This window comes from Cyclopterus lumpus, chromosome 20 (genome assembly GCF_009769545.1).
Source record: "Cyclopterus lumpus isolate fCycLum1 chromosome 20, fCycLum1.pri, whole genome shotgun sequence".
Lineage (NCBI taxonomy): Eukaryota > Metazoa > Chordata > Actinopteri > Perciformes > Cyclopteridae > Cyclopterus > Cyclopterus lumpus.
This window is the reverse complement of record NC_046985.1, coordinates 14,390,250-14,402,418: the sequence shown is the minus strand read 5'-3', so window position 1 is coordinate 14,402,418 and position 12,169 is coordinate 14,390,250. Positions and strand designations below refer to the sequence as shown.

Sequence of the window (12,169 nt, the reverse complement as noted above, 5' to 3'; positions counted from 1 at the left end):
TTAGTTGAAGGTTAGGCCAGATGCAAAGCAAAGATCAAGTAGGATCAAACTGAGGCCATTATGGCTCAAACTGTGTGGCCCACTCCTGTACTGTGTCATATAGGACTAAACATGTTGTCCTTTTTTCTTCATTCCTTCTTTCAAGATTGAGGGCTGTTCATCTTATATTTTTATTCATCTGATCTTCACACTGCAAATTATGATACATAATGATAGTATATTTGGATGAGCAAAACAAATATGTATCCGATGTATTCAGTATATACCACATAACATTCCCCTGCAGCTCCTTTCTGCAATGATCTGATGAAAGAGCTGGAGTCCAACCCTGCCACCAGGATTGTGTGGCACTCTGTCAAGCCGATGCTGATGGGACGGATCCTCTACGCTCCAGACTCGCAGGCTGCCCGGCAGATCATACAAAATGTAAGCAGCGTTGGCCACTCTGTGGATGCATTTTCCCCAAGCATGGTGGAAAACCATTGTTTCATACACTCATTCACTCAATTGCCGAATTTGACCTTTTGGGGTATTATTTTCAATAGATGGTGGAAGAACTAGGTAGTTGGTGGTATTATTGAACAAACAAATAAAAAGGTGGCATCCAATCAGTCACACAGATCAGAATCAGAATTAGAATCAGAAACTTTTAATAGCCAAGTAGGTTTACACCTACAAGGAACTTAGTGTGGTGGGTGGTGCAACATAGGACATCAAGATGGAGAGCTAATGAAAAATGTATAAAGATAGATACAGATTCCCCAGATTACCATCTTTTAGATGACGTCTGTTACTCCATGACATCCGTATCTTTGATTTTCTTTGGTGCAATCAAGCCTACTGCAGTGAACAATGCATTCCCCTGAAAAGGGGATCAGCTTTCCTCATGTCATGTCCAGCCCTTTGTATCTAGATGTAGATACGTGTTGGTCGAAGCCCTTCAGGGGGGCAGCAGTCATGGATGGCTTGGTTGCAATGAAAGAACACGGGCTGATCGGCTGTGGTGACTACCACACAGTCCACTGGCGCCACGGCGTTTTCAGTGTTATGTAAGCAGAAAGAGTCTGTCCTTAAAGACGTGGGATCACGCACACAAAGAGAGAAAGAAAGAGACACACACACACACACACGCACACACACACACACACACACACACACACACACCACACTTGTGTTTCCTCTTTCCTGACCTTTAATGCCCTCTTTGTTTTCCTCTTCCCTCAGATTGGGATCTTAATTGCACTAAGAATGTATTGACTAAGGGGTTAATCCATTGCTTTACGAGACCAAAAACATGGCCTCTACAGGCTCTTTGTTATCTTCCTCTTAACTCTGTCATGCATCAGTTTGTTTCAGTAGAAACTCCAAGTGACGCATTTAAACATATGTTTTCACGCTATTTGTGACTGCTCTTGAGTGATGTGGATCTATGAAGGGTGCCATCACTGCTATTTTACTTGGTTACTTTTAACAAGCACTGGAGGCACGCTAAGGCCGTATCAATCAGATTTGAGTCAAACTAAACTTACTCCAAGGGCTCACTTTGTTGCACCTATGTACTGTAGGTATATGCTAAGTTAGGCAGAAAATACCCCACATCCCCTCCTTTAAGAAATTATCTCAAGGAAACCCCCAGGACTCCGGCTTTTGCTTGCCGTTAAACAGCCCCGGGGAATGAGGAAGCACTCACTTGTGGGAACCTGACTGGGATTCACTGGGCAGGCTGAATGCATTCGGCCAGTTGTCACCAACAGCCTCCATTGTCACCCCGGCTCCATTGTCCCCATTGTCACCCAAAATCAGACACACACAAGAGGAAGGCGTTTAATTGGGTGTACTCTTGAGCGCTTTCATCCCCCACTGCACATGACTGAATGCTGAAATAGCCAGCCTTTGGTATTTTCCACACAAGGCACTGTACCTCACACACATCCAGGGTTTTAATGATAAGTGTGCAGTAAATATTTGACTATTTGGCCCAGAGTGCATTTGTTACACAGTTGCTGGTTATCTGAACAGGCCCGCGGGAATTCTTTGTGTGAGAATGTGCGTGTTGTCTTTGGGAAGCCTGTTTTCACAGAGAGTTTAATGTGGGAATGGTATGTAGCAGGAGATTAGGAGAACTGGGACAATGTATGTATTTGGGTTTCTAAATGTTGTGTAGGCCTACACATGCATGCGTTTACATGAGTGGATTTCAAGTGTCCCCCTTCCCCCAACATGGTATGTGTGCAAAATGTTTTTTATTTGCATGTGTTCCCATATTTCTGAAGTGTGTGTGCACCCAGATACGGGCTAGTTGTGTGTGCATGTTTATTTTTGATAACAATTTCCTGTCCTTTCAATGTTGAGACACTAACTTTCCAACACACACACACACACACACACACACGTTTCTATCGCTCCTGCAGGCAAACACAACATTTGAGGAGTTGGAGAGGCTGAGGACGATGGGGAAGGCCTGGGAGGAAGTGGCTCCTCAGATCTGGGCTTTTTTCCAAGATGGAGTCCAAGTCAACATGATCCGGGTAGGAGAGCAGTGACTGAATAGTTAGGTTTAAACAGTACAAACAGTTTAAACAATGTGTTTGTTGTAAAAACCTCTTGTAAAATGCAACTGAATATAAGAAGAATCAATAAACAAAACACAAGATTGCTGGATTTGACTTATTTAAAACTGACAGGGGATTTCAATTGGGCTGTAAAATGACATCCATTTACCAGTTTTACTGTGCCTATAACAGTAGATGTGATCAGGATCAACCATTGTGTTTCCATTCAGTTGACACTCAATGCCAAACAATTGGCCCTTTGAATGAGGTGATTGATGATGTTGTTATTTTTCTCTGATCTTTTCCTCCATGAGAATTTTTGCTGAGGTCTCATCAGTTCACAACGTTTCCTGCTTGAATATAGAACCTTATCTTACCAAAATATGCCACCTCTTTCCCCTTTCCATATATCTGCCTCTTATTCCTTTCGACCTCCCTGTAAACCCCATCCCCCCTCCTTATTCGCTTACCTCTCAGTAAATTTACATGAACTATCATTAATATCATTGATTAATATTAATCAGTTACCCTTCTCCTTTTCGAACCTTTTCTGTGACAGGCGAATCTTATAACAATGTTAATGCTTTGAATAAGTACATTTTTGTTTCTTTAAGGCTGCCTTATCTTTCCCGTTTCCTCTTGATTTTGCTAAATGTTTGTTGTTGTGTGTGTACTGGTGTCTCAGAAACATCTTTCTTAAAAATACGATCTTGTTCTTAATAGAAAAAATGGGTAGATAAAGCCTATTTACCTTCTTTTGTGTTTAGGACACCATCTGCAATCCATCGGTGATGGATTTCATTGACAGGAGTCTAGAGGAGGCCCCGTTCTCCTCCAAACACATCCTCAACTTCCTGTACAACGGCCCACCAGAGGACCGTCCGGCTGACGTGCCTGATTTTGATTGGCGAGACATCTTCAACCTCACAGACCGGTTCATTCAAATGCTCAACCAATATGGGGATGTGAGTAAAACACATCTATCGTTTTTTGCATTTTTTTGTCTTGTCGTAGGCATGACTTGCCTCTCAAATACTGCTGCCGAGATCTTTAAGAAAGTGTGTAACAATGCAGAATCGCACTGGCTCCACATTTCCAGATGTGAATAAGGTGTCAAGATTTTTTTTGCCAACTTCTCCCATTGGGCTCTGGGCTGTTTTTCCACATTTCACTCCACCTGAGTTTTAGGACAGGCCTATTCATGAAATAATCCAATTAAGGCATGTCTTGTCACTTGTTGATTTCAATACCCTGGTTGGCTAAACACCATGTGCTCAGTACAATTCTTGACGTGATGTAAGCATTTAGATGAGCTGTCTTTGGGCTCTGCAATTTGTCTGCCCGTTCAGAGACTGGGAAATCTATCCAGGTGGGCGAGAGCCATAGCAGCAAACTAGCTGTCGAGTCTCTTTTGTTTACTGCTGATGGAGTGGAGGATTTAAAAAAACAACAGAAACACATCATGAACCTTCTCTTGTGAGTGCCCTCCACATTTAGTGGACCAATGCATTTGAAACAAAGTTTAAATCACTCCTTTCCTTGCGGAGGCTAATCGGGATGAGAGGCCTATCACACTGGGGGGTGACATGGGGGGCACCTTGGGGCATGGCTGGGTGGATGGCTGGTGCTCCTGGTTTTTGTCCAAGTTGAAGCTTACAGCACTTGAGTGTGACAGGGAGAGTGGGAACGATTGAGGCCGATTAGCTACAGCTGCCACTCCAACCACCATCCATTATAAAGCGACAACAATGACCGTGGGCTTGATGGCTGGTTGGCTGCACGTTGGTGCTATGCATGCGTAACACACCACACAATGGGGCTGCACTGTTAGTGGGTGAATGCTTGGGCAAATTAAGGGAAGGTCTTTGAGATTTGAATAATTAGTTGTGTGTGTGTTTAGTGTACGTTGTGTCTGTGAATGCATATACGCATGGATTTTGGATCCACGGCAAATGTGTGTTTTGGTTAAGTGGGGTGTCTGTCCATGGGATCTCAAGGGTAAATTGTTGTTTGGAGTGTTTCCTTTTGGATCGCGGCCCTCCCTATTTGCATTAGGCTACAGTGAATGGCTATATCAGACACGCTTTGCAGGGAAGAGACAACCACTGATGAAGTTTCTCTGCAAATGTGGATGTTGTCCCATTGACTTTGGTGTTCTTGAACTATATTGGCAACATTTGGATGTTTTAATATTATAAAATCTGGTACATGTTGTTATTGTCAGTTTGTTAGCATGCTGAAGCAGCATTTAGCTCAAAGCACCTCTCACATCTCATAGCAAGTGCAGACTCACAGAGCGGCGAGCATTGCGGTTTAGACAATTCACTGATCCATGGTTTAGCTAAATTCTAGTACTTTTTGTGTAAGAAACTCTTGTTTCACATGTAATCATATCAGTAAACACTTAATACTGTACATTTTTAAAAGCCATTTTACTTGTACATACGTATCAAGATTAGACATGTTTTAAAAAAATCTTTGAAAAGTGTTTTTGATTGCTGGATTTTTTACCTTTATGGTTATAATTATGATACAGTGTATGTAAGACTCAAGTTAGTGACCTAAAGGGAAACGGATTTTGTGTTCTTTGAAAGTGAAATCCAATAATCTGTTAACCAGACATCACTTAAAATGTCCTCATATCCTGTTCATTAAAATGACTGTCTCGGTCTTGTTCCTTCTCCCTCACTCAGTGTGTGCTCCTGGATAAGTTTGTGGCTGTGCCCGACGAGGACACCGTCACGTATTGGGCCTTGGACTTGATGGAGGAGAGCAAGTTCTGGGCTGGCCTCGTCTTTGTAAATATGCACACTTGGACCACCAATGTCCCGCCTCATGTTAAGTTCAAGATCCGTATGGATATTGATGCAGTGGAGCGCACCAATAAGGTCAAAGACAGGTAAGAATCATAGTCAAATGGAAATGATGGGCTTATTATAATGATGATAAACGTAAAGACTAAAATACGTGTGTATTGCTCAGGTATTGGGATCCTGGCCCCAGAGCTGATCCGATGGATGACTTCCGCTATGTTTGGGGCGGCTTTGCTTACCTCCAGGACATCATAGAGCATGGGATCATCAAGACTCAGACGGGAAAGGAGTGGCCACTAGGTGTTTACCTACAGCAGATGCCCTACCCTTGTTATGTGGATGATCTGTAAGTGGTAAAGTTGATCATTTAGCATTTAACAAAGCTCAATCATATTTAACAGCCATAGCAGACTGTTTTGTTGACTTTCTTCTCATTTTTGATTTTCAAGGTATCGTTACGATTTAGCATTACACTACTTAGTTTAACTACTCTTTTACAGTGAACCTGATGGATTTTGAGAATCACACATGTCTGGTTCTTCACCTTCAACTGTGTCCTTCCCCTTCCTCATCCAGCTTCATGCTGACATTGAACCGCTGTTTCCCCATCTTCATGGTACTGGCCTGGGTCTACTCTGTGTCCATGATTGTCAAGAGTATTGTCCTGGAGAAGGAACTCCGGCTGAAAGAGACCCTGAAGGCCGTGGGGGTCACCAACGGGGTCATCTGGTCCACCTGGTTTATTGACAGCTTCCTCATGATGGGCACTAGCACTGCTCTCCTCACCATCATCATCATGGTGAGGAAGAATCTTCCAAAAAGAGCTTCTAAAGATCCTCATTCCTGCGCCATCTAATTTGTCCCATTCAGACACTATATGTTTGAGCAGAAGACCTGATGCCGCTGTGGGTGGAACACTGAGAATGAAAAGTACACAGTATATAAATGGAGCTCCTAGAGTGCAGGCTATCCTCTACTACACCATGACACATTTATGATTACCTAACCTTCCTGGGAAGCTAATGAATCTGTTCAAAGAATAACTGAGCATGGTTCTGATCATGATAACTATCACCCAGTTTTACTCTGAGGCATTACCAGATCTTTTTCCTTGAAATGACAACAGTAGTGGATTACTGATTGCATACATATAAATCATTGATGGTCGAACTGTGAATGCCATGACATCATGGGAATTATTTCAACACCTTTGCAGGAATGTACTAGTCAATGATTTACTCCTCTATGTTGTAAGAGTCACAAGTCATCTCTTGTTCCCAGCCAGTGGCTCAACTGGCATATAAGATGGGCTATTGTGACCTCTAGTGGACGATATGTGTTCAGCAATGTTTTTCAGTTTACCCAAATAATGTCTATTTGCATGTTGTATGTGGTATTTATACACCCTTATTCAACATGGCAATTACTTTTATAATACTGTTAAACATTACAAGGTTTCTATATATTTCAAGTAGACTATGAACAAACATTTGTTCGATTCAAATGACAATGCCGTTTTATACATAATAATAACAAGATATTTCACATATGTTACATTGCCATTCAGTGTGGAACATTTTTAAACAAGTTTTAAAAGTCAATGTTGAAGAATCAATCAATTGCAACTTTCTCCAAAACAATCAAATCAGTTGTTGCTAAAATTGAGTCTCATTCACTTGCCAAATAAGTATAAAAAACAAAAACATTTATATTAATGTTTATTAATCAGGGACAGTGCACAATGCATATGTATGTGGACATTTTTATCTATAGTCCCACAAGTGCTGCGCAGATAAAAGATCAGTTATATATGAAGACAACTTTTTTGTTTGGTACCCAACATTCATCCCTCTGCCTCATATAGCCACATTATGCATGTTTGGTTTAATTCCAATGCGGAGTCCGTGAATTACTGAAAACCCTGTTTCTCTCTGTCTCTGGCCTATAGGGAGGAAGGGTACTGAACTACAGCAACGGCGTCATCCTCTTCCTCTTTTTGCTTACCTTCACCACGGCTACCATCATGCAATGCTTCCTCCTGAGTGTCTTCTTCAACCAGGCCAACCTGGCAGCAGCCTGCTGCGGCATCATTCACTTTGCCCTTTACCTCCCGCACATCTTCTGCTTCGCCTGGCAAGACTACATCACCAAGGACATGAAGATCTTGGTGGTGGGTGTCCCATCTCAGCATCTCCCTCTATAAAGGAAACATGCTTCAATTGAAAAAATGTGAATACCATATATATATATATATATATATATATATATATATATATATATATATATATATATACACACGGTAGTACAGGATTTACCTGCTTAGAATTGTCTTCTACGTGTGTTATCAGATACAGGAACTGATCTTAAGATTTTACGACAACATTTTAAAAGGAAACTAGTTCCTTAATTGTATCACATATTTATTAGATCCCAAGGCATTACAACTATGCCTAACTCAAGGCCCATCACAAATTCACACTAAACTTCTTGACCATTAGATTAAACACTAAATTAATTAAATAAGTTCAGGCTATAGTTGGTGGAAGGACGGGCCTTAAATGGAGAATCAAGATGAGTTTACCATTGCCTCTCCTCGCAGAGTCTGTTGTCCCAAGTGGCGTTTGGCTTTGGGACGGAGTACCTGTCGCGGTACGAGGAGCAGGGCCTGGGTCTGCAGTGGGACAACATCCAGACCAGCCCTCTGGAGGGGGACGAGTTCTCCTTTCTCACCTCCATCTGCATGATGGGTCTAGACACTGTGCTGTATGCCGTTCTGGCCTGGTACCTGGACAATGTCTTTCCTGGTCAGTGTAAAAGAGAGAAATGAAGAGTTTGATACTATTTTTATCTACTCTAGCTCATGTATTATATTTTCTTATCACAGGCCAGTATGGAATTGGTCGACCATTTTACTTCCCCCTTCTGCCCTGTTATTGGCTCAACAGTGTGGCTCCCGCTTCAGGTAAGCATACTTGTTTAACATTTTCCATATTCCCGGTCTGTGCATGATAAAATATGTATTCATAGAGGAGAGGCTGTTTCGGTGACATAATGTGAGGTCCTGGGACAGGGATGTCGTATGTGTACAGATTGTAAAGCTCTCTGAGGCAAATTTGTAATTTGTGATATTGGGCTATACAAAATAAACTAAACTGAATTGAATTGAATTGAAAATAATGTACCGATCTCAGTCCTAAGTCAGCTTTAAAATCCTTTATTTTGTCTACAAAAGACAACAACAAACTGGAGATGGATACAAAGGGCTGTGATAACCTGACAAGCAAAGAGCAAGGAGAGCAACAGCAGCAAGAGGAGGAGGAAAACCAAGATCAAGAGAAAGACCAGGAGACACCCAAGACTCTGGAAGAGACAGCGTCATGTGATCACCAGGATCAGGGGGAGAGGCTGGTGGAGAGCCAGGCTGAGGAGAACCAGCTCAAAGACGGTGTGTACAAAGCTGATTTTGTTACACAGAGAGGTACAATGTGTTAAAATCATAACCCAATGACACACATTGTATCTTTCTGTAAGGATCGCTTTTCATATTCTACCCCAGAGTATAATAGATACACAATTATATCACCATTTTATTATTGCACATTACAGCTACATTAGGTTGCCTATCAGCATCTCTCCTTATTTCTGATATCTGAAAAAGCAATTGCAGTGTTCTTCCATATATAATTAATTACATGAATTATTGATTATGTAGATGTAATATCTCTCCAACCAAACACTTTCGGGATTGAAGCCATCTCTCTATTTGCTATAACTTCCCCTCTCTGCCAATCAGAGTCATTGTGTGGGAACTCGGTGTCCTTGTGTGTGTTTGCACTTTCTGCTATGTGTGAACACACACAGTGCTTACTTTCATGCTTAGTTAATAAGTGATGGAACCTGTTCTTTAAACTGTCATTGCATTCCAGTCCCCTGATCTCATATGTGTCTTTCATGTGTGAGGTAAAAGTTTATCTTATTTTTTTAAATGAATAAATATGATAAGATATGATTGTTACTTTTTTCAATATGGTTTGGTTGTGGTCGGTTATCTGGTTGTCTTTGCTTTATGCAGGTCAGACATTCTTTGAAGCAGAGCCAGCTGACCTGGTGAAGGGAGTCTGCATCCAGAACCTGGTCAAGGTGTTCGGCAGTAGCTCCACACCGGCCGTGGATGGCCTGAGCATCAGCTTTTATGAGAGCCAGATTACTGCCCTTCTGGGCCAAAATGGTGCTGGGAAGACCACCACCATGTATGTCACACAGATGCATACTCACAACCAGCATAGTAACCATATAAGCGTAACACCCCATTTACTTCTCTCTTTCTGTCTCCTCGTCCTAGGTCCATCTTGACAGGTATGTTCCCTCCCACCTCAGGGACAGCCACCATCTATGGCAAGGACATCCGCACAGACATGGACAGCATCCGTCTGTCTCTGGGAATGTGCCCTCAATACAACACCCTTTTTCAGCAGTACGTAACCACACAATCTCCACACAATGTGATTAAAAAACAAAACAAAACACATGCTTGTGTACTGTGTATCATACGTACTTTTTGATAGATGTAACTGATTACTTACCCCTCTTTCTTTTGTTTCCTGTCAGTATGACTGTAGCGGAACATATCCTCTTCTACTCGCAGTTGAAAGGCCGTCCAATAGCAGAGGCCAAGGAGGAGGTGGAGAACATGCTGCAGGATCTGGGTCTTCCCCACAAGAGAGATGAACTGACCCAGAACCTCTCAGGTCTGTAAGGATGCTTTCTCCCCCCCCCCCCCCCCCCCCCCCCCCCCCCCCCCCCCCCCCCCCCCCCCCCCCCCCCCCCCCCCCCCCCCCCCCCCCCCCCCCCCCCCCCCCCCCCCCCCCCCCAATCCCAAAAAAACTACTGCAAAGTGATTTTTAAATATATAATACTTTATGATGTTGCAATTCAGGGGGCATGCAGAGGAAGTTATCAGTTGCCTTAGCCTTTGTTGGTGGGGCCAAGGTGGTGATCCTGGATGAGCCCACTTCAGGGGTGGACCCCTACTCCAGGCGTTCCATTTGGGACCTGCTGCTCAAATATCGTGAAGGTAAGACTGATCCTTGCTGACTAGACGAAGGTATAGAACCCTGAAGTCCTGGTGCTGTGGAGGTCTTGGACCCTCAGATATAATGTATTTATATTATGATCAATATGAAATCATGATCCTCTTACAGTTAGATGCCAAATGTGTTATGAGTCGACATGGACACCATCCACCTGTTAAAATTAGGTAGCAGTGCATACTACTTATTATTATTATTATTATTATTATTATTATTATTATTATTATTATTATTTAAAAACATGTGTCAGCTAAAAGGTGTCTGGCAGGAACATTTCTCATTAAGTGAATGCAATTCATTAGATATTATGCTTAATATTCTTACCTTCTTATTATGAATTAGGTTTCATTATCAGGTTCCCTTGCCAACTACTTTTCAATCTGCATAGAAACCAATTACAAGAGATCTGTGATATGACATGGAGAGGTGAGATGACGAACAAACAATACGTTTGACAGTTCTTCCTCTAAACCTAATAACTAAACATGTTCTGAACTTAATCTGTTATGTGAAGAAATGCATTCAGTTTAACTATAGCAATGATGTCATGCTTTCTTTGGCCTTCTGACTTTTCAGCCTTAATCTTTCAAAGCACAACAAGTATTATCGGATCTGGAGCTAAAAAACACATTTATACTTCTTTCATGTGTCTCTATTTACCGGCTCCACATCGTCCCTTCTCCGTCTCCCGTTGCAGGGCGTACGGTGATCATGTCCACCCACCACATGGATGAAGCGGACCTGCTCAGTGACAGGGTGGCGATCATCTCTCAGGGCCGCCTCTACTGCTGCGGTTCTCCCATCTTCCTCAAGAACTGCTTTGGCGCTGGCTTCTACCTCACTCTTGTACGACGAATGAAAGACGATACTCCAAAGGTGGGAGCCTGGAGCCTTGTGTGTGTGTGTGTGTGTGTGTGTGTGTGTGTGTGTCTGTGTGTGTGTGCATTAGGCTTTAAAATGGTCCAGCGTGGTAGCTTTAGAAGTGGAATGAAGAATTTGGGTTGAAGATGTATTTATTATACTGCCAGAATGTATTTATTGTGGCATGAAGAGCATTTAGCGATGTGTATGTTAATTAGTCCAGAAACACACAAGTATGTACATATTATGGTTTATGATCACATTTTGTCTTGCAGGTCGGCTGTGGTCGTACAGATGATTGCTCCTGTAAATGTTCAAAGTGTTCAAAGTTTAAAGTGGACCAGGAAGAAAGCCAGCCTCAAGACAGAGAGATGGATGGTAGGTTCCATTGTTGTTATCTTAACGTCAAAGATCAGTGTGCTTTCCTAAGTTCATGTCAATCTCCTTAAACTTGTTTTTAGTCTTGCCATCTTCTAAATGAATACTGCAATGGAGCATCATCCCTTTGTCTCTTTTGCACTGGATTGTAGTCAGACTACTTACTGTAGCTGCTGGCATCACACCTAGAAACACCCGACTCACTCTTGTGATTTTAGACACTCTTAATTTCCTTACACCACATTGTGACTCGTCAGTTGTCAGGTATTCTGTTTTCTTAGCTGCATCTTCTATGAATACTTTTAGTGCGGCTTACTTAACATGTTCAGGATAAGAGAGGTAAAATAGAGCAATCAAAGCCATTAATGTGAGATGGAAGTTGAAGTTGAGCAAAGTCCTTCCCTACTTCTCTTCTTCAGGTAACATGGAAAGCATCACAGCCCTGATCCACCATCACGTGCCACAGGCTCGTCTC

General features: G+C 42.3%; 1 protein-coding gene across 1 annotated transcript in view; it reads left to right on the top strand.

Annotated features, from left to right (window-relative positions):
- LOC117749381 (retinal-specific phospholipid-transporting ATPase ABCA4-like) overlaps positions 1 to 12,169 on the top strand; it is a 36,997-nt gene that overhangs the window by 9,472 nt on the left and 15,356 nt on the right. The window contains exons 9-24 of the mRNA XM_034559852.1: positions 287 to 426; positions 2,412 to 2,528; positions 3,320 to 3,517; positions 5,246 to 5,451; positions 5,535 to 5,711; positions 5,942 to 6,164; positions 7,314 to 7,535; positions 7,965 to 8,169; positions 8,250 to 8,327; positions 8,598 to 8,810; positions 9,438 to 9,615; positions 9,708 to 9,839; positions 9,974 to 10,113; positions 10,302 to 10,439; positions 11,153 to 11,365; positions 12,045 to 12,169. The exon at positions 12,045 to 12,169 is cut by the window's right edge and continues 150 nt beyond it. Coding sequence (XP_034415743.1) covers positions 287 to 426; positions 2,412 to 2,528; positions 3,320 to 3,517; positions 5,246 to 5,451; positions 5,535 to 5,711; positions 5,942 to 6,164; positions 7,314 to 7,535; positions 7,965 to 8,169; positions 8,250 to 8,327; positions 8,598 to 8,810; positions 9,438 to 9,615; positions 9,708 to 9,839; positions 9,974 to 10,113; positions 10,302 to 10,439; positions 11,153 to 11,365; positions 12,045 to 12,169 — 2,705 coding nt within the window. The remainder of the gene's footprint in view (positions 1 to 286; positions 427 to 2,411; positions 2,529 to 3,319; positions 3,518 to 5,245; positions 5,452 to 5,534; positions 5,712 to 5,941; positions 6,165 to 7,313; positions 7,536 to 7,964; positions 8,170 to 8,249; positions 8,328 to 8,597; positions 8,811 to 9,437; positions 9,616 to 9,707; positions 9,840 to 9,973; positions 10,114 to 10,301; positions 10,440 to 11,152; positions 11,366 to 12,044) is intronic.